The sequence below is a fragment of the Mustelus asterias genome, chromosome 13, assembly GCF_964213995.1.
Source record: "Mustelus asterias chromosome 13, sMusAst1.hap1.1, whole genome shotgun sequence".
Taxonomy (NCBI): Eukaryota; Metazoa; Chordata; class Chondrichthyes; order Carcharhiniformes; family Triakidae; genus Mustelus; species Mustelus asterias.
In genome coordinates, this window is record NC_135813.1 from 53,528,857 (window position 1) to 53,549,165 (window position 20,309).

Consider the following 20,309-nt stretch of genomic DNA (forward strand, 5'->3'; position numbering starts at 1 on the left):
ATTTCCTCGGGTGGATGGAGCTATTACAAGGGGGCATAACTATAGGGTTCGTGGTGGGAGATACAGGACGGATATCAGAGGTAGGTTCTTTACGCAGAGAGTGGTTGGGGTGTGGAATGGACTGCCTGCAGTGATAGTGGAGTCAGACACTTTAGAAACATTTAAGCGGTTATTGGATAGGCACATGGAGCACACCAGGATGATAGGGAGTGGGATAGCTTGATCTTGGTTTCAGATAAAGCTCGGCACAACATCGTGGGCCGAAGGGCCTGTTCTGTGCTGTACTGTTCTATGTTCTATGTTCTATGTTATTGAACCTCTTTGGGACTACATGTACACCTATGTATCCCCTTATCCACTAATGAATGTGTGGCCAAATTCCACTCCAAATCAATTTTCAATTTTGCTGATAATACCACCGTAGTGGTCAGATTTCAAACAATGATGAGACGGAGTACAGGAAAGAGACACAGAATCTGGTGACATGGTGCGATGACAATCTCTCCTTCAATGTCAGTAAACGAACGAGATAGTCATTAACTTCAGGAAGCATCGTGGAGGACATGCCCCTGTCTACACCAACGGTGATGAAGTGGAAATGGTGCAGAGCTTCAGGTTTCTAGGTGTTCAGATCACCCAACAACATTTCCTGGTCCTTTCACGCTGACGCTTTGGTTAAAAATGCCCACCAATGCCTCTACTTTCTCAGAAGGCTAAGGAAATTTAGAAAGTCCACTATGGCTCTCCAATTTTTACAAATACACCATAGAAAGTTTCCTCTCTGGTTGTTTCACAGCTTGGTATGGTTCCTGCTCTGTGACCAAGACCACAGGAATCTGCAAAGGGTTGGGAATGTAGCCCAATTCATCACGCAATCCAGCCTCCCATCCATTGACTCCGTCTGCATTTCCTGCTGCCTCAGAAAAGCAGCCAGCATAATCAAGAATCTTAAGTGCTCCGGACATACTCTCTTCCACCTTCTTTCATCAGGAAAAAGATACAAAAGTTGGAGAACATGTACCAACCAGCTCCAGAACAGCTTCTTCACTGCAGCCATCAGACTTTTGAATACTACATCTTAAGCTGATCTTTCTCTACACCCTAGCCGTGACTGTAACACTATATTTTGCACCCTCTCCCCTATGTACTCTATGAATGGTATGTTTTGTCCAAGAAATTGGACTGGACTGGACTGGATTTCAGCAAGGCCTTTGACAAGGTCCCTCATGGGAGGTTAGTTAGGAAGGTTCAGTCGCTAGGTATACATGGGGAGGTAGTAAATTGGATAAGACACTGGCTCAATGGAAGAAGCCAGAGAGTGGTTGTGGAGGATTGCTTCTCTGAGTGGAGGCCTGTGACTAGTGGTGTGCCGCAGGGATCGGTGTTGGGTCCATTGTTGTTTGTCATCTATATCAATGATCTGGATGATAATGTGGTCAATTGGATCAGCAAGTTTGCTGATGATACAAAGATTGGAGGTGTAGTGGACAGTGAGGAAGGTTTTCAAAGCTTGCAGAGGGATTTGGACCAACTAGAAAAATGGGCTAAAAAATGGCAAATGGAATTTAACGCAGACGAGTGTGAGATATTGCACTTTGGAAGGACAAATCAAAGTAGAACGTACAGGGTAAATGGTAGGACTCTGAAGAGTGCAGTTGAACAGAGGGATCTGGGAATACAGGTACAGAATTCCCTAAAAGTGACGTCACAGGTGGATAGGGTCGTAAAGAGTGCCTTTGGTACATTGGCCTTTATAAATCGGAGTATCGAGTATAAAAGTTGGAGTGTTATGGTAAGGTTATATAAGGCATTGGTGAGGCCGAATTTGGAGTATCGTGTACAGTTTTGGTCACCTAGTTACAGGAAGGATGTAAATAAGGTTGAAGGAGTGCAGAGAAGGTTCACAAGGATGTTGCCGGGACTTGAGAAGCTGAGTTACAGAGAGAGATTGAATAGGTTGGGACTTTATTCCCTGCAGCGTAGAAGATTGAGGGGAGATTTGATAGAGGTGTATAAGATTTTGATGGGTATAGACAGAGTGAATGCAAGCAGCTTTTTCCGCTGAGGCTAGGGGAGAAAAAAACCAGAGGGCATGGGTTAAGGGTGAAAGGAGAAAAGTTTAAAGGGAATATTAGGGGGGGCTTCTTCACGCAGAGAGTGGTGGGAGTGTGGAATGAGCTGCCAGATAAAGTGGTAAATGCGGGGTCACTTTTAACATTTAAGAAAAACTTGGACGGGTTCATGGATGAGAGGGGTGTGGAGGGATATGGTCCAAGTGCAGGTCAGTGGGACTAGGCATAAAATGGTTCAGCACAGACAAGAAGGGCCAAAAGGCCTGTTTCTGAGCTGTAATTTTCTATGGTTCTATGGTTACAATACTTTTCACTGTATACTAGTACATATGACAATAAATCAAATCAAAAATCTATGTCCTCTGAGCGAGGCCCCTGTGATGGGTTGATTGTGATGGGTATCTGCTCACACTGCCCTTCTCAGTCTGTCTGGAGGGTCTCCTGGCCCCCTGCGGAGGGAGGACCAGCTCCCCTTCTGTTCTCCTCAGCCTCCAGGATTGTGTTGGAGATCCTTGGAACACACTCTCTGCCCTGCTGCATCGTTTACCAATGTTTTTGCAGGTCAGCCACTCTTTCCCAATGCAGCCACCTCCAGCGCTTTTTGCAGCTACACTGGGACTCCACTTTGTGTAATGCAGGCCATCTTTAAGTGGTATTAACCTCACATGAACTAAGACATGCAGCGATTCAGTAATGAAATTAGCACTGACATGCACCTTATGTTGGCTTAACCTTCATTGGAAGGAACTGGTGTATTACAGTGGCACAGTGGTTAGCATTGCTGCCTCACCGTGCCAGGGACCTGGGTTTGATTCCCGGCTTGGTCACTGTCTGTGTGGAGGTTGCATGTTCTCCCTTTGTCTGCGTGGGTTTCCTCCGGATGCTCCGGTTTCCTCCCACAGTCCAAAAGATGTGCAGGTTAGGTGCATTGGTCATGCCAAATTCTCCCTCAGTGTACCCGAACAGGCGCTGGACTGTGGCAACTAGAGGATTTTCACAGTAACTTCATTGCAGTGTTAATGTAAGCCTACTTGTGACTAATAAATAAACTTTAAACTTTACTTTAATCTGCACTGCTTTCAGGCCTATCAAATGGAGGCCATTTGGCCCGTCATGTCTGTGCTGGGCTCCCTGCAAGAGCAATTTATCTAGCCTCATCCCTGTACCCACTCTCCCCCTCAAAGCCTGCCAGTCACTGAGGTTGGTCAACACTTAACCTGAAACTTCCATCTTCAACTCCATGGGGAGTAAAATTTGACAGAGTGAAACACCAAGGTTCAACCTTATCCTGCTAGCTTCCCAGAACGATGGTTTATGATAAATTCACCTCACCTCCGACTGAACGATGTATCAATACCAGGGAAGCTTTTCAATGTGTTTCTGATTTTCCAATTGTGACTGAAGCTGAGATTGTAAAATGGTTCTGTTAATGGAATAGCTCAAATGAAAATAACAAATGATTGAGTAAAAGATGACATTTATGAGATTATACTAAAGCAAGCTAAAAACATGTGGAACAGTGAGTGAAACAGGCAGAAGATGATTCACTTGCGTTTAAAAATATAAGGGTTCTTGGGAAGATAGTTGAGATATCTAGCAGCACATCTGTTTGTCAGATTAGTCAGTCTGATGACTGAAGGATAAAAGGGCAACTTGTATTTCTATTCTGCCTTTCACAACCTCAGGACTTCCCAAAGTACTTTACAGCCAGCAGAGTTCTTTTGAAGTTTAGTCACTGTTGTAATGTCGGGAAAAGATTCTCAGTTTTGTCTCAAGAGTCCTGGAGGTGCACAGACATGAATAAGGAATCCACCCTGATTTTCCCAAATTCCTTGAGAGGATCATGAGTCACTGAATTTGAGGACTGAGTTCTCAGAGGCACAGTGAACCACAAATATCACTATGGTGGTGAACGCATCAGACCCCTGCAATGGGATTTGAGGAATGTTGCTGTTTTTGGAAGAGTTCAGTCCCTCAGGAGTCAATCCAATCTGGATGGTTGTGTTGCTGTGTGTGGGATTGTAAACTTTCAGGCTGTTTTGCATCTGCTTGTAGTAAAATAATCCAATTCTGGCATTGATGTTAGTGATGCAACAATGCCATCATCTGTGGAATTTACATTTTCAAGTCGAGCAGGGATGAGGTTTCATCCAGTTCTGGATGTTTCCTATTTCTCTACCATCAAGGCCCAGCAACATCTGCTATCTTCGGTTAGGAAGGAATTGGTGAGAGGGAGATGCAGCCTAAATGAACATAGCACCTGCCTTCCTGTGCCAGTGTGATCCTTCCATTTCCCACACAGCTAGATTGGCAAGTCAGTTGTGTTTCGTTTCGATCTGCAGAGCTCATCAAATAGATTGAGGTCACTTCTAACGAGTTGCACTTGAGACTGTTAAAGCTGCTTTTATCCTGTTCTAATGCCACTCACTTCCCAATGTTTGGATCTCGACAACTGGGATATGCTCAGGGCTGGCTGGTCGATTAAAGAACAAAGAACAATACAGCACAGGAACTGGCCCTTCGGCCCTCCAAGCCTGCACCAATCATGTGTTCCTAACTAGACCATTCGTTTGTATCCCTCTATTCCCAGTCTGTTCATGTGGCTATCTAGATAAGTCTTAAATGATCCTAGCGTGTCTGCCTCAACCACCCTGCTTGGCAGTGCATTCCAGGCCCCACCACCCTCTGTGTAAAATACGTCCCCCGCATATCCGTATTGAACCTTGCCCCCCCTCACCTTGAACTTGTGACCCCTTGTGTTTGTAATTTCTGACCTCGGAAAAAGCTTCCAACTGTTCACCCTATCTATGCCCTTCATAATTTTATAAACTTCCATTAGGTCGCCCCTCAACCTCCGTCTTTCCAGGGAGAACAACCCCAGTTTACTCAATCTCACCTCATACCTTGCCTCCATACCGGGCAACATCCTGGTAAACCTCCTCTGTACTCTCTCCAAAGCCTCCACGTCCTTCTGGTAGTGTGGCAACCAGAACTGGACGCAGTATTCCAAATGTGGCCCAACCAACATTCTATATAACTGCAACATCATATGCCAACTTTTATACTCTATGCCCCGTCCAATAAAGGCAAGCATGCCATATGCCTTCTTCACCATCTTTTCCACCTGTGCTGCCACCTTTAAGGATCTGTGGACTTGCACACCCAGATCCCTCTGTGTGTCTATACTCCTGATGGTTCTGCCATTTATTGTATAGCTCTCCCCTGCACTAGATCTACCAAAATGCATCACTTCGCATTTATCTGGATTAAATTCCATCTGCCATTTCTCCGCCCAATTTTCCAGTCTATCTATATTCTGCTGTATTCTCTGACAATGTTCATCACTATCCGCAACTCCAGCAATCTTTGTGTCGTCCGCAAACTTACTAATCAGACCAGCGGGGCGGCACGGTAGCACAGTGGTTAGCACTGCTGCTTCACAGCTCCAGGGTCCCGGGTTCGATTCCCGGCTCGGGTCACTGTCTGTGTGGAGTTTGCACATTCTCCTCGTGTCTGCGTGGGTTTCCTCCGGGTGCTCCGGTTTCCTCCCACAGTCCAAAGATGTGCGGGTTAGGTTGATTGGCCAGGTTAAAAATAAAATTGCCCCTTAGACTCCTGAGATGCGTAGGTTAGAGGGATTAGCGGGTAAAATATGTGGGGGTAGGGCCTGGGTGGGATTGTGGTCGGTGCAGACTCGATGGGCCGAATGGCCTCCTTCTGCACTGTAGGGATTCTATGATCTATGATTAGCTACATCTTCTTCCAAATCATTTATATATATCACAAACAGCAGAGGTCCCAGTACAGAGCCCTGCAGAATACCACTAGTCACTGACCTCCAATCAGAAAAAGACCCCTCCACTGCTACCCTCTGTCTTCTATGGCTAAAAAGCCACTTCTCCACCCATCTAGCTAGCTCACCTTTTATCCCGTGAGATTTAACCTTTTGCACCAGCCTGCCATGAGGGACCTTGTCAAACGCTTTACTAAAATCCATGTAGATGACATCCATGGCCCTTCCCTTGTCAATCATTTTTGTCACCTCCTCAAAAAACTCAACCAAATTTGTGAGGCATGACCTCCCTCGTGCAAAACCATGCTGTCTATCGCTAATGAGATTATTCAGTTCTAAATGCGCATAGATCCTATCTCTAAGAATCTTCTCCAACAATTTCCCTACCACGGACATCAAGCTCACCGGCCTATAATTACCCGGGTTATCCTTGCTACCCTTCTTAAATAACGGGACCACATTTGCTATCCTCCAATCCTCTAGGACCTCACCTGTGTCCAATGAAGAAACAAAGATTTCTGTTCGAGGCCCAGCAATTTCATCTCTTGTCTCTCTCAGTAATCTAGGACAGATGCCATCTGGCCCTGGGGATTTGTCTATCTTAATGCTTCCTAAAACATCTAACACTTCCTCCCTTGTAATTGCGATTTGTTCTAACGGGTCAACACATCTCTGTGAGTCACTACCAATCAACATGTCCCTCTCCTTTGTGAATACTGATGCAAAATATTCATTTAGGATCTCACCTACTTCCTTGGGTTGCAAGCATAATTCCCCTCCTTTATATTTGAGAGGTCCGACTCTTTCTCTGACAACCCTCTTGTTCCTAACGTATGTATAAAATGCCTTGGATTCTCCTTAATCCTGTCTGCCAAGGACATTTCGTGACCCCTTTTTGCCCTTTTAACTCCCTGTTTGAGTTATTTTCTACTTTCTCTGTATTCCTCCAGTGCTTCATCTGTTTTTACCTTATGTATGCCTCTTTTTTCTTTTTGATTAGACCCACAATTTCTCTGGTTATCCACGGCTCTCGAATCCTACCTTTCCTATCCTTCCTCTTTACAGGCACATGCCTGTCCTGCACTCCTATCAACTGCTCCTTAAAAGACTCCCACATGCCAGATGTGGATTTAGCCTCGAACAGCCTCTCCCAATCAACAGCCACCAAATCCTGCCTAATCCGGCTGTAGTTAGCCTTCCCCCAATTCAGCAGCTTACCCATAGGACAACACTCATCCTTTTCCATGATGTTGTGGGAAAAGTACCACTAGGTCAGGCTTGAAGGTTTCAAGAATACAGTTTTATTTTAACGAAGCTTCGTGGAGAAAAGGCACTAACAAGCAGCAAAACCTTCCCTCAATGAGACAATAGGAGCGGTCTATCTTTATACCCTTTACACAATAGATGGAAACCTGCTCCTGGGCCTGGCGAGACGCGCCATCAATAGGTCCAGGCAGCGGGCGATCGACAGGGCCGTCCATCCCGACCGTCTGCCCCTCTACCGCGGCTACATTCGCGGCCAGGTGTCTCTGGAAAGGGAGCATGCGGTGTCCACGGGCGCGGTTGACGCCTTCCGCGACCGTTGGGCACCGCAGGGGCTGGGGTGTATTATCGACCCCGATAATCACCTTTTGGTTTGATGTTTTAAGTTTCCTTTCTACTTTGGTTTTGGTTCGGGCTGTTCCCCCTTCTTTTTGGGGAGCTGCCCCTTTTAATTTGTCCCTAAGTTAATTTGAGTTTGTTTACTTGGTTGGTGTTGAAAGAAATACACAATAGATGGACCGGACATCTAGCCATTATCACATCATTGTAATCAAGTCGGTGATCAATCGTTAACACATCGTTATAGACAAATACAGACAAATACAGACATGAACATGTTAACATCGCATTATCTTAGGAATGGATACATTTCCTACGTCAGTGGCTATCAATGGTTTTTAGTTTCGGCCTATTCATATAGTAATTTACAGTAATTGGTTTTCCTGCAGTTATGTATTCCTGATCCCACCTGTAGTTAATCTCATTATCTATCCCTATTGTCCTTATCTTTAAGCCCTGGCTGGCTTCCTGTAGGATTTGATTCCTGCATGTTTAACTTTGGATAGCTGTCTGTCCTTTATGTTTTAATCTCAGGTGGCTGTCTGTACTGAAAGTCAGTGTCCGTTTAATGTCTCTCTCCCAGGTGACTGTTTGTGTGCCAGGCAACCATCTTATGTGTACCCATCTGTATATTTTTCCTCCTTCACATGACTATCCGAAAGTTTACAGAATTGTGGTCACTGTTCGCCACATGTTCCCCCACTGAAACTTTGATGACCTGACCGGGCTCATTCCCCAGTACTAGGTCCAGTAAAGCCCCCTCTCTAGTTGGACTATCAACATATTGTTCCAAAGAACCTTCCTGGACACATTTTGCAAATTCTTCCCCCTCCGGACCTCCAACCCGAAGGGATTTCCAGTCTATATAAGGGAAATTAAAGTCTCCCACTACAACAACCCTATTTTTTCTGCACCTGTCCATAATCTCCTTACATATCTGTTCCTCAACTTCCCGTGGCTGTTGGGAGGCCTGTAGTATACCCCCAGCATAGTGACTGCGCCCTTCCTGTTTCTGAGCTCTACCCAGTGTCTCGTTACATGATCCTTCTAAATTGTGCACCCTCTGTACCGCTGTAATATGCTCCCTAACCAGTAGTGCTACTCCCCCACCTCTTCTAGCCCCTCCTCTGTCTCGCCTAAAACACTTGTACCCCAGAATATTCAGCTGCCAGTCCTGTCCTTCTTTTAACCAAGTCTCCGTCACTACAACCACATCCAAGTTCCGCGCAAGCATCAAGGCTCTATGTTCATCTGTCTTGCCCGTTACGCTCCTTGCATTGAAGCAGATGCACTCCAGACCTCCAGGCCCACTGAGTTCAGCCTTCCCCCAATTGCTCTTCCTCTTAGGTAGCCTTGTCTTGGCCCCATGCTCGTCCCCAGCGTCTACGCTTGTTGACCTTTGTTCTGATCCTCACCCCCCGCCACATTAGTTTAAACCCACCCGAACCACACTAACAAACCTCCCAGCCAGGATATTGGTGCCCCTCCAGTTCAGGTGTAGCCCATCCTTCTTGTACAGGTCCCATCCTCCCTGGAAGACTTCCCAGTGATCCACGAATCTGAAACCCTCCCTCCTGCACCAGTTCTTTAGCCACGTGTTCAGCTGCACAATCTCCCTGTTCCTAGCCTCACTAGCACGTGGCACGGGGACTAATCCAGAGATTGCTACCCTAGAGGTTCTGCTTTTTAGCCTTCTACCTAACTCCCTAAATTGCTCTTGCAGGACTCCCCTGCTCTTTCTGCCTACGTCATTTGTACCAATGTGGACAATGACGTCTGTCTGATTACCCTTCCCTTTTAGGATGCTTTCTACCCGCTCGGAGACATCCAGGACCCTGGCACCAGGGAGGCAGACTACCATCCTGGAATCTCGTTCGCGCCCACAGAACCGCCTGTCTGTGCCTCTAACGAGTCCCCCACTACTATTGCTCTCCTATTCTCTCCCTTTCCCTTCTGAGCCACAGAGCCCGACTCCGTGCCAGAGACCTGGTCACCATGGCTTACCCCTGGAACATCATCCCCCCCCCCACAGTATCCAAAACGGTATACTTATTTTGGAGGGGAACAACCACAGGGGATCCCTGCACTGACTGCTTCCTCCCCATCCCTTTCCTGACTGTCACCCAGCCAGCTTCGTGTTTAGGTGTTACCACTTCCCGATAACTGCTATCTATCACCCCCTCTGCCTCCCGAATGATCTGAAGTTCATCCAGTTCCAGCTCCAATTCCCTAAGGCGGTCTGTGAGGAGCTGGAGCTGGGTGCACCTCCCACAGGTGAAGTCAGCAGGATCACTAATGGTGTCCCTTACCATTACCTCCCACATCCTGCAAGAGGAGCATTGAACTGCCCTAACTGCCATCCTCTCCACCCAAACTCCCAACAAGATAATAAGAGTTAGAAAAAGAAAAGCTTACCTGTTCTCACACCGAGTCTTTTTTTTAGGTTAGTGGAGGAGGGAGGCTGGGAGACATTACATGTGTAATGTCTCGGGTTTCCTCACTGTTCAAATTTATTGGGTAAAACAAAATTACCCAGGTCTCCCCACGGCCGACTTCCGGTTTCCTGCTGCTTTAAAAAAAGCTCCGAAAAAGTAATTGAAAATAAACTCAGTTTATCTTCCAGCTCTCCCCTCCAAAATCGCTCCCCTCTTTGCCCGCTCCGCCGGAAGAATTCGCTCAGAATTAGAACGTGATACTAATAACGCCAAAGTCGTGAGTTTTATATCCATACCAGCTAAAATGGTTTGCCTGCCTGAAATCTATCAAGGCTCCTGTTAAAAGTTTATTTATGTTTCAAGTAGGATTACATTAACACTATAATGAAGTTACTGTGAAAATCTCCTAATCACCACACTCCTGCACTTGTTCGTGTACACTGAGGGAGAATTTAGCATGGCAAATGCACTTAACCAGCACATCTTTTGAACTGTGGGAGGAGACCTATGCAGATACGGGGAGAACGTGCAGACTCCGCACAGACAGTGACCCAAGCTGGGCAAAGAACCCGGGTCCCTGGCAGCTGTGAGGCAGCAGTGTTAACCATTGTGCCACTGTTTAGTTGAAAACTCCTTGCTATCACGGTTCAGGACTGTTTCAAATAAGATGGCTTAGTCCAGTTACAACCGTAGAGTTGAGACATGCTCAAAGCAGTGGTGTAGGAGGTCCAATTTGATTTGAAAGAGGGGTGATTTTTGGAGCTGTGAGCTTCAGAGATTTGTTGCAGTTGGTTTGGAGCTGGAAGATGGAGATCATACCAAGATCCCAGAGGCATTGACTCAATATCAATTGACCTTTGATCCCCATACTGGAGAGAAGAAGCTGATCATTCAAGGTGCTGCCCAGATCCAAATCCACTTGTTCTGTTTGACAAGACAATTAGCCAAATGTAGGCCAACATTTATCTTGACAACTTGCTTAACTAACCTACCTGTCACAAATTGGCTCCAGTCTCATTCATTCATGTAAATTGGTCATCAACAAGGTGGATCTGTTCAAATGTACAGGGTCCAATCTCAGTGCATCTCACAATCTCTATATGACCCCCTTCCACACACCTCAGGTGCTGTGTTCCTGCACTCCGCTCTCCTTTGTGCCCTCCTGTACTTCCACAGTGTCCATGTCCCCACATCTATCATTTGTTTTCCCCTGTGACTCTCATGCAGTCCATCCATCCTTCTCCCAATTCCCAATGCCCCTCTCTCTTATTACTCAAGTGCCTCTCTCATTGGCAATATCAATTTCAGCAAAGAGATGAAGTGTGAGTTATTACATTTTGGTGAGAAAAGTAAAGATGTTGGGCACATTACTTGGAAAATAGGAATCAAAGATGGGGTAAAGGATCTGTGCGTACAAACATACAAATCACTATAACCTCCGCCACAGCTTAGCCAGACAATTTAAAAAGCAAACCAAACATTACGGTTTATTTCTAGAGGGATAGAATTGAACCATGGAGAAAGATAAAAGGATATAGAGGCAGTGGAGGGTGTGTAAGAAAGATAGACCAAACATGAGATTATACCTATCTCAGAAAAGGAAGAACAAGTCTTAACAGAAGGCCAAGATCAACCTAATAGTGGTTGTTAAAATTATGGTTTTGATACAGAGAATAGAAAAAGAATGTTTCCACTTGTGGGAAAGACAAGGGCCATCAGTGTAAGACAGTCGCCAAAATGTCAGAAAGGGAATTCAAAAGTAATTTCTTAGCACAGTAATGAGAATCCAGAGTGGCTGAAGTGAAAAATATAGATACAATTAAGGTGACACTAGATAACTGAAGGAAAAGAGAATAGAAGGTTACAATGATAGATATAGATGAGGAAGGATGGGAGTCTTGAGTAGAGGATAGTCTTGAAGAAACATAAAATGGCCTGTTTCTTTACCATATGTAAAATCCCAGTGCAGTACTGAGTGAGTATCTTTTATCTAATTCTCTCCACCTATTCCTCTCCCATGATCCTGTCTCTATCAGCTTGCATATCGTTCTTCCCTCATTCCATAGTCTTTGTGGACACATATATCTCTTGTATTTGCTTTATATCACTCTCCTGAGCTACACATTGAACCACCACTCATTACTCTCTCATTCTCTCTTTCATTCCTCACTGTATCCTCTCTACCTTCCTTTGTCCTCATATCCATGTACCACCACACCTCATGTCTCCCTTTTCTGTATATTTGGTGGCACAATGGCTAGCACTGCTGCCTCACAGCGCCAGGGACCCGGGTTCAATTCCCGGCTTAACTATCTGTGTGGAGTTTGCAAGTTCTCCACGTGTCTGCGTGAGTTTCCTCCGGGTGCTCCGGTTTCCTCCCACAATCCAAAGATGCGCGGTTAGGTTGATTAGCCATGTTAAATTGACCCTAGTGTCAATGAGACTAGCTAGGGTAAATACATGGGGTTATGGGATGGGCCTGGGTGGGATTGTGGTTGTGCAGACTTGATGGGCTGAATGGACTCCTTCTGCACTGTAGGGATTCTATGATTTATCCCTTAGTTATCATTACAAAAACACATTATCTGGCCATTATAACATTGCTGTTTGTGGGAGCTTGCTATGCACAAATTGGTTTCTATTTCCCACCTGATAACAGGGAGTATACTTTAAATGTGCACTATTGACTGTAAAGCACATCAGGCCTACCACGTTGTGAAAGGCACTACACAAATGTAAGCCCTCAGCGCCCCGCCCCGTTTGGCCCTTTCAGGGGCGGGGCAAGGTTTGGGCCAATCAGGGAGCGGTTTGGGGTTTGGACCAATCAGCGGGCGGGGCGGGGCACCGGCTGTTGTGGAGCTGAGAGCGGCTCCGGGACGGTAGCTCACCGGCAGCAGTATTGGTGGAGATGGAGGCGGCAGAGATGAGCTCGGTGGAAGAGTGTTTGGAGCAGCACCTCCCGCCAGAGCAGCTGCGGCAGCTCCGCACCATCCTGTACGGCAAAGAGCTGAGGTGAGAGTGGGCCGCGTCGCAGGTGTTTGTGGTTAATGTGGTTTCCCCAGCCGCCCTGCCGGTTGTGCAGTGTGGGCGAGGGAACTACAATTCCCAGAGAACACCGCGGGCCGCGCAGCGGGGGCATTGTGGGTGAGGGAACTACCGCTCCCAGAGGACATCGCGGGGCATTATGGACAATGTAGTCCTCCCGCAGCCTCGTCCGCTGTGCGCTTTGGGTGAGGGAACTACATCGCCCAGACAGCACCGCGGGCTGGGCAAACAGCTGGAAGACAGAATCTAGCTCTATAATTCCTTTAATAAACAGCAACACTCTGCTGCTAACAAAACTTACCCACCCAATGTTCCATTAAGCCAGGTAAAAATAAGCACAGAACTCCAGTAAGGGAATATATTTAATGTAATTCTCCCCATCTGTTCCTCTGCTATGATTCTGCTTCTCTCATACAGATTCTCTGGCCTTTATCATTGCTGTTTGCAAATTGGCCTCTGTATTTTCCGACTTGACAACACCACACTTTAAAGTTACTCTATTAGCTGTAAAACACATTAGTGAATTAGGCTGTGAAAGGTGCTGTAGAAATGCAGCTTTCTCATCACCATCTCCTGCCCCCACCCTGCAATGTCGGAAATGCCATCTTTCAGATGAGGCGTTAAAACAAGACCACATCTGCCTGCTTGGTTGCTTGTCGAAGATCCCATGACACAGTATAGTTAATAGAGTCATAGAGTTTTCCAACACAGAAAGAAGCCCTTCAGCCCATTGTGTCTGTGTGGGCCATGAGGCAACTGTCTATTCTAATTCCATTTTCTAGCACTTGGTCTGTAGCCTTGTATGCTGTGGCATTTCAAGTGCTCATCCGAATGCTTCTTAAATGTGAGGATTCGCGCCTCTACCACTGTGATGACTTCAGTCAGGCAAATGAGGTTGGCCTGCTAGAGTATGAACTCCTTGATTGAGTCCTCTACAGGTCCAGGCAGCGGGCGATCGAGGGGGTCGTCCAACCTGACTGTTTGTCCCTCTACTACGGCTATGTTTCCGACCAAGTGTTCCTGGAAAGGGAGCATGTGGCGTCCGAGGGCACCACTGAAGCCTTCCATGCCTGCTGGGCACCGCAGGAATTGGGGTGTGTTATTGACCCCTTTAATCACATTTTAATTTGATGTTTTAAGTTTCCTTTCCGCGTTGTCTTTTGTTTCGGGCGGTTTCCCTCATTTTAGGGAGCTGTCTTTTTTGAGTTGTTCTTAAGTTAGTTTGATTTGGTTCAACACAAAGATATCCTTGATTGAGTCCTAATTGATGGCCCAATCAGGGAGCCTCATGTTCCCTATTTAAAGCAGGTATGTCAGTCCCTCTGCTTGCTGAAGCAGGGAGCACTCTGTTGTGTAATATGTCTTGTGTATATAAAGGAACGTTTGGTGACGGGACCTTGGCCTCCATGGATTTCTTACAACCACCCTTTCAGGCAGTGAGTTCCAGATTTCCACCACCCTCTGGGTGAAAAGGTTTTTCCTCATATCCTAGCTAAATCTCCTCACATTATATTAAATCTATGCCCCCTGGTTATTGACCCCTCTACCAAGGGGGAAAGTTTCTTCCTATCCACCCTGTCCATGTCCCTCATAATTTTGTACATCTCGATCTGCTGCCCCCCCCCTCCCCCAAAGCCTTTTGTGTTCTAAGGAAAACAACACCAGCCAAACCAATATTTATCTTGGTTAACATCGTTCACGTTGTTGTTTGTGGGATCTTGCTGTGCAGAAGTTGTCTTTCATGTGTCCTACAGTGACTACATTACAAGAATGCTGAATTGGCTGTAACATGCTTTGGGATATCCTGAGAATGTGGAATATACAGTGTTGTATAAATGCATATCTTTCTTTCATTCAAAATTCCCAATGACCTTCTAAGTAGTTGTTCAAAGTGTTTCTCTTAACCTGACCCTAAAATGGATATTGTTAATAATCAATCTTGAGTTTACAGATTAACTGGATATTTACTGATTCCCTTCACCCAGTCCAGATTATGAAACATTGAAAACTGTGCCAATGACTTTAATTATTCCACAGCTTTGATGAAATTGTTGGTCTTAGCACGGTTGAATAATGAAAACTTGTAAAGTATCTTTTTAAAGTTGACAATGTTCCGAGGTACTGGGCGTTGAGAATGGAGGATGAATTAGAAAGCATGAGATTGAGAGCACGGCTGAAGATGAAGTTCTCAAGATTTGATTTGTAGAAAGAGAGGTTGAAAGCTCTATGGAGAGAGTGGTGGCAAACAGGATAAGGTGACAGGAAGCTGTAAGCACCAGTGTTTGAGTCTTTGGGAGGAGTGAGTAGAAGACCAGATCCAAGTGGGGTGTGGCTTTGGCAACTGTGTTCCCATGAAGGTAGCTGTTCACTTTAGGTTCCCACAGTTGCTGCAAATGTCACTTGTTTAAAGTTTTGGATGAGTGAGTGAGGGTTCATTTGTAGATTGGAACTACCAACTGAGCCATCTAACCATTCAAAGTTGCCTAGTCATGGATGCCATATAGAACCTACAGTACAGAAAGAGGCCATCCGGCCCATCGAGTCTGAGCATCCTACCCAGGCCCTCCCCTCCATCCTGTCCCCATAACCCTGCACATTTACCATGGCCAATCCATCTAACCTACACGCAGACACTGGGTGAATGTGGAAACACAGTAAGAGTTTTAACAACACCAGGTTAAAGTCCAACAGGTTTATTAGGTAGCAAATACCATTAGACCAAATAAACTACCAAATAAACCTGTTGGACTTTAACCTGGTGTTGTTAAAACTCTTACTGTGTTCACCCCAGTCCAAAGCCGGCATCTCCACATCATAAATGTGGAAACTCCAGACAAAATCAAACCTGGGTCCCTGGCGCTGTGAGGCAGCAGTGCTAACCACTGTGCTGCCCATGTCCGGAGGACCAGGCAGAGACTGGCGCTTCCACTGGGGTGCTAGAGCCCATTTATGAGTCTGTGACATGTCACTAGCTGAGATTCAAGGTGCACATTGTAAACATTCCTTTAATGCCAAGAGCTTCTTCAGTCAGAATTCTCTCCTCTCAACTCTCCAAGACCTCAGAAGTGGGTCGTTTCATGCAGACAATATTCAGTAATATTGGTTTTTATCAATCTCTACGTGATGGGTGAGGAAGCAAGTTAAATGACAAATCCATATCATACCAAACATACTCTGGCTGCTGTGTAGATATTGGGGTGCCTGTGTGGTGGAGTGGTGGGAAACTTGTTAATATAATTAGACTGGGCTCCTCCAGTCTTGCCCCATTTTGAAGTCAACTGGCACTGTGCAGATTTCCCAGGAGTTGCGAAATGTGATGATAAAGCTGCCCCTCTGCAAGGTAAATGGCTCTTTATGCACACTTTAGTACCCTTTCTGGGCAGGAGAAGCAAGAGTGCTCCCTCTAGGCCCCTCCAGGAAGCCTTTGGCTTTCCCCAGCACTGATTTCCACCCTTTCTTTTGTTCTTTCCTAACATTGACCCTCCACATCCACTCCCCAACGCCCAGGGACAGGGAGAACAATCATGGTCTCTGGTGCTGCTGTTTCTGGGCCCCTTATTCCCCACACCATCCCCTTCAGTAATGCATTTTTCCCCTTTCACGATTCACCAATCACAAAGTTCCTGGTAAACCTGACTGCACGGTGAGCGCTGCTCTGACTGCGCGGCGAGCGCTGCTCTGACTGCGCGGCGAGCGCTGCTCTGACTGCGCGGCGAGCGCTGCTCTGACTGCGCGGCGAGCGCTGCTCTGACTGCGAGAAGCGCTTTTGGAGTTGGGTGAAAACAGGGAGTTAGGCAACAGAGGCTGTAAGGGAGAGTGCTGATTGGTCAGTAATGGTTACTCTTGATTCTCTGAAACTGACAGTGAGTTTGGACTAAAAAAAAACTTAAAAGCAACATCACAGAAGGGCTGTGATTTGATTGGCTAACAGGGAGCTGTACTACATTTGAAAACCCATTTAAATTACTGGTTAGACATTGTGTTGAGATATATAATTTTAAAAAAAAATTTAAATAAAAAGAAAATTTTAAAACCCAAATTAAAAACTAATTAAATAAAATAGAGATGGAGGGTCAGGTAATGTGTTGTTCATGCATGATGTGGGAGCTGGTGGACCCGATTGTGGTTCCCAGTGAGCATGTCTGTAGTAAGTGTTAGTTGCTTGAGGAATTCCAACTCCGAGTGGATGAACTGGATTCTGAGCTTCGGACACTGACACATCAGGGAGGGGGAGAGATACCTGGACACTGTGTTCCAGGAGGCAGTCACACCCCTTAGATTAAATACCTTGAATTTGGCCAGTGGTCAGGGACAGGAGGGTGTGGCTGCGAGTCAGGCAGGTAGAGGGATCCAGGAGGTAGGGTTCCAGGAGCCTCAGTCCCTGAACTTGTCCAACAGGTTCGAGATTCTTGCTCCCTGTATGGACGGGAATGGGTACTGCAGGGAGGATGAGCAAACTGACCACGGCATCGTGGTACAGGGAGCCGTTCAAGTGGGGGGGGAGAAAAAAGAAATGTAGTCGTAATTGGGGATAGTATAGTTCGGGGCATTGACACTGTTCTCTGTGACCAGGATCGAGAATCCTGAAGATTGTGTTGCCTAGTGCTTGAGTTCGGGATATCTCATCTGGGCTGTAGAAGAATTTGGAGTGGGAGGGTAAAGATCCAGTTGTCCTGGTCCATGTAGGTACCAATGACATAGATAGAACAGGAACAAAGATTTTGCTAAGAGGATATGAACAGCAGAACCGAAAAGGTAGTAATCGCAAAGATTGTGTGGGAAGAATGGGTTTGAATTCATGGGACATTGGCACCAATATTGAGACAGAAGGGACCTGTTCCGATGGGACAGTCTTCATCTGAATCATGCTAGGACCAGAGTCCTGGCGAATCATATAACTAGGGCGGTAGATAGGGCTTTAAACTAAATAGTGGGGGAAGGGTTCAGTTGTATGGAGAATTAGAAAATCAAAGTTGAAGGAGAGGGGAGAAGTGCAGGTTAATGGAACTGAGGGCTCAGGAGAGGTTAGTAAAGTTTCCAGACCACGTAATAGAACAGAGGGTATAGAAGGTGGCAGGAATCTAACCTCAGGCAGAGTAAAAAAGGTGACAAGTATGAGAAGGGAGGTGGTCAATGCAGGACTGAGGGTGTTGGACCTAAATGCGCGCAGTATACGGAACAAGGTAAATGAGCTTGTTGCGCACATTGAAATTGGCCGGTATGATGTTATGGGCATCACAGAGATGTGGCTGCAAGGGGATCAGGGCTGGGATCTAAATATCCAAGGATATGTGTCCTATTGAAAGGACAGGTAGATGAGCAAAGGGGGCGGGGTTGCATTGTTAGTAAGGAATGAAGTTAAATCGATAACGAGAAGTGATATAGGATCAGAAGGCATAGAATCTCTGTGGGTAGAGTTGAGGAATCGCAATGGTAAAAAGACCCTGATGGGAGTTATGTACAGGCCCCCTAGCAGTAGTCGGAATGTGGGGTAGAAAATAAATCAGGAGATAGAAAAGGCATATAAAAAAGGCAATATTACAATAATCATGGGGGACTTCAATATGCAGGTGGACTGGGAAATCAGGTAGGTAACGGATCCCAAGAAAAGGAATGCGTGGAATGTCTCAGAGATGGTTTTTTGGAGCAGCTTCATAGAATCATAGAAACCCTACAGTACAGAAAGAGGCCATTCAGCCCATCGAGTCTGCATCGACCACAAACCCACCCAGGCCCTACCCCCATATCCCTACATGTTTTACCCACTAATCCCTCTAACCTATGCATCTCAGGACACTAAGGGCAATTTTTAGCATGGCCAATCAACCTAACCTGCACATCTTTGGACTTGTGGCAGACCCTACTAGGGAACAGGCAATTCTGGCTTTGGTGTTGTGTAATGAGGAAGACCTTATTAGGGAACTTAAAGTGAAGGAACCCTTAGGGAGCAGTGACCACAATATGATGGAATTTATTCTGCAGTTTGAGAGGGAGAAGCTGGAGTCGGATGTAACGGTATTATAATTAAATAAAGGTAACTACAAAGACATGAGGGAGGAGCTGGCCAGAGTTGATTGGAAAGGGAGCCGAGCAGGGAAGACAAGTGGAACAGCAATGGCAAGAGTTTTTGAGAGTTATCCGGGAGGCACAACAGAAATTCATCTCGAGGAGGAGGAGGAAACATGCTAAGGGGAGGATGAGGCATCCGTGGCTGATGAGGGAAGTCAAGGACAGCATAAAAGAAAAAGCATACAAAATAGCAAGGATTGGGAAGCCTTTAAAAGCGAGCAGAGGACAACTAAAAAAACAATAAGGGGGGAGAAGCTGAAGTACAAGTGTAAGCTAGCTAGTAATATAAAAGAAGATGGGAAGAATTTTTTTCAATATATAAAAGGTGAGAGAGGCAAAAATAGCCATTGGACTACTAGAAAATGAGGCTGGAGAAGTAATAATAGGAAACAAAGCAATGGGAGAAGAACTGAATAGTTACTTTGCATCAGTCTTCATGGTGGAAGACACCAGTGGGATGCCAGAGCTCCGGGAGAATCAGGGGGCACATGTGAGTGTAGTGGCCATCAGGATCTGGGGAAACTGAAAGATCTGAAGGTGGATAAATCACCTGGACTGGATGGACTTGCACCTCAGTTCTAAAAGAGATAGCTGAGGAAATTGTGGAGGCATTGGTGGTGATCTTTCAGGAATCACTGGAGGCAGGGAGGGTACCAGAGGACTGCAAAGTAGCTAATGTAACACCGCTGTTTGGGAGGCAGGAGACAGGAAATTATAGGCCAGTTAGCCTGACTTCGGTCATTGGCAAGATTTTAGAGTTCATTATTAAAGATGAGATCGTAGAGTATTTGGAAGTGCATGATAAAGTAGGACTGAGTCAGCACGGCTTTGTCAAGGGGAGGTCATGTCTGACAAATCTGTTAGAGTTCTTTGAGGAGGTAACAAGGAAGTTAGATAAAGGACAACCAGTGGACATGATTTATTTAGATTTCCAGAAGGCCTTTGACAAGGGCATAGAAGACTGTTAAATAAGTTAAGAGCCCATGGTGTTAAGGGATCCTGGCATGGATAGAGGATTGGCTGACTGGCAGAAGGCAGAGAGTGGGGATAAAGGGGTCTTTCTCAGGATGGCAGCCGGTGACTACTGGTGTGCCTCAGGGGTCAGTGCTGGGACCACAACTTTTCACAATATACATTAATGATTTGGAGGAAGGAACTGAAGGCACTGTTGTTAAGTTTGCAGATGATACAAAGATATATAGAGGGACAGGTAGTATTGAGGAAGCAGGGGGTTGCAGAAGGACTTGGACAGGTTAGGAGAGTGGGCAAAGAAGCGGCAGATGGAATACAATG

The 20,309-nt window shown here is 46.0% G+C and overlaps 1 protein-coding gene across 1 annotated transcript in view; it reads left to right on the forward strand.

Annotated features, from left to right (window-relative positions):
• The first annotated feature begins 12,724 nt into the window (after nucleotides 1–12,724).
• Nucleotides 12,725–20,309, forward strand: part of upb1 (ureidopropionase, beta) — a 152,441-nt gene continuing 144,856 nt past the window's right edge. The window contains exon 1 of the mRNA XM_078226774.1: nucleotides 12,725–12,914. Within this exon, the coding sequence (XP_078082900.1) occupies nucleotides 12,811–12,914 (104 nt within the window). The 5' untranslated portion in view covers nucleotides 12,725–12,810. The remainder of the gene's footprint in view (nucleotides 12,915–20,309) is intronic.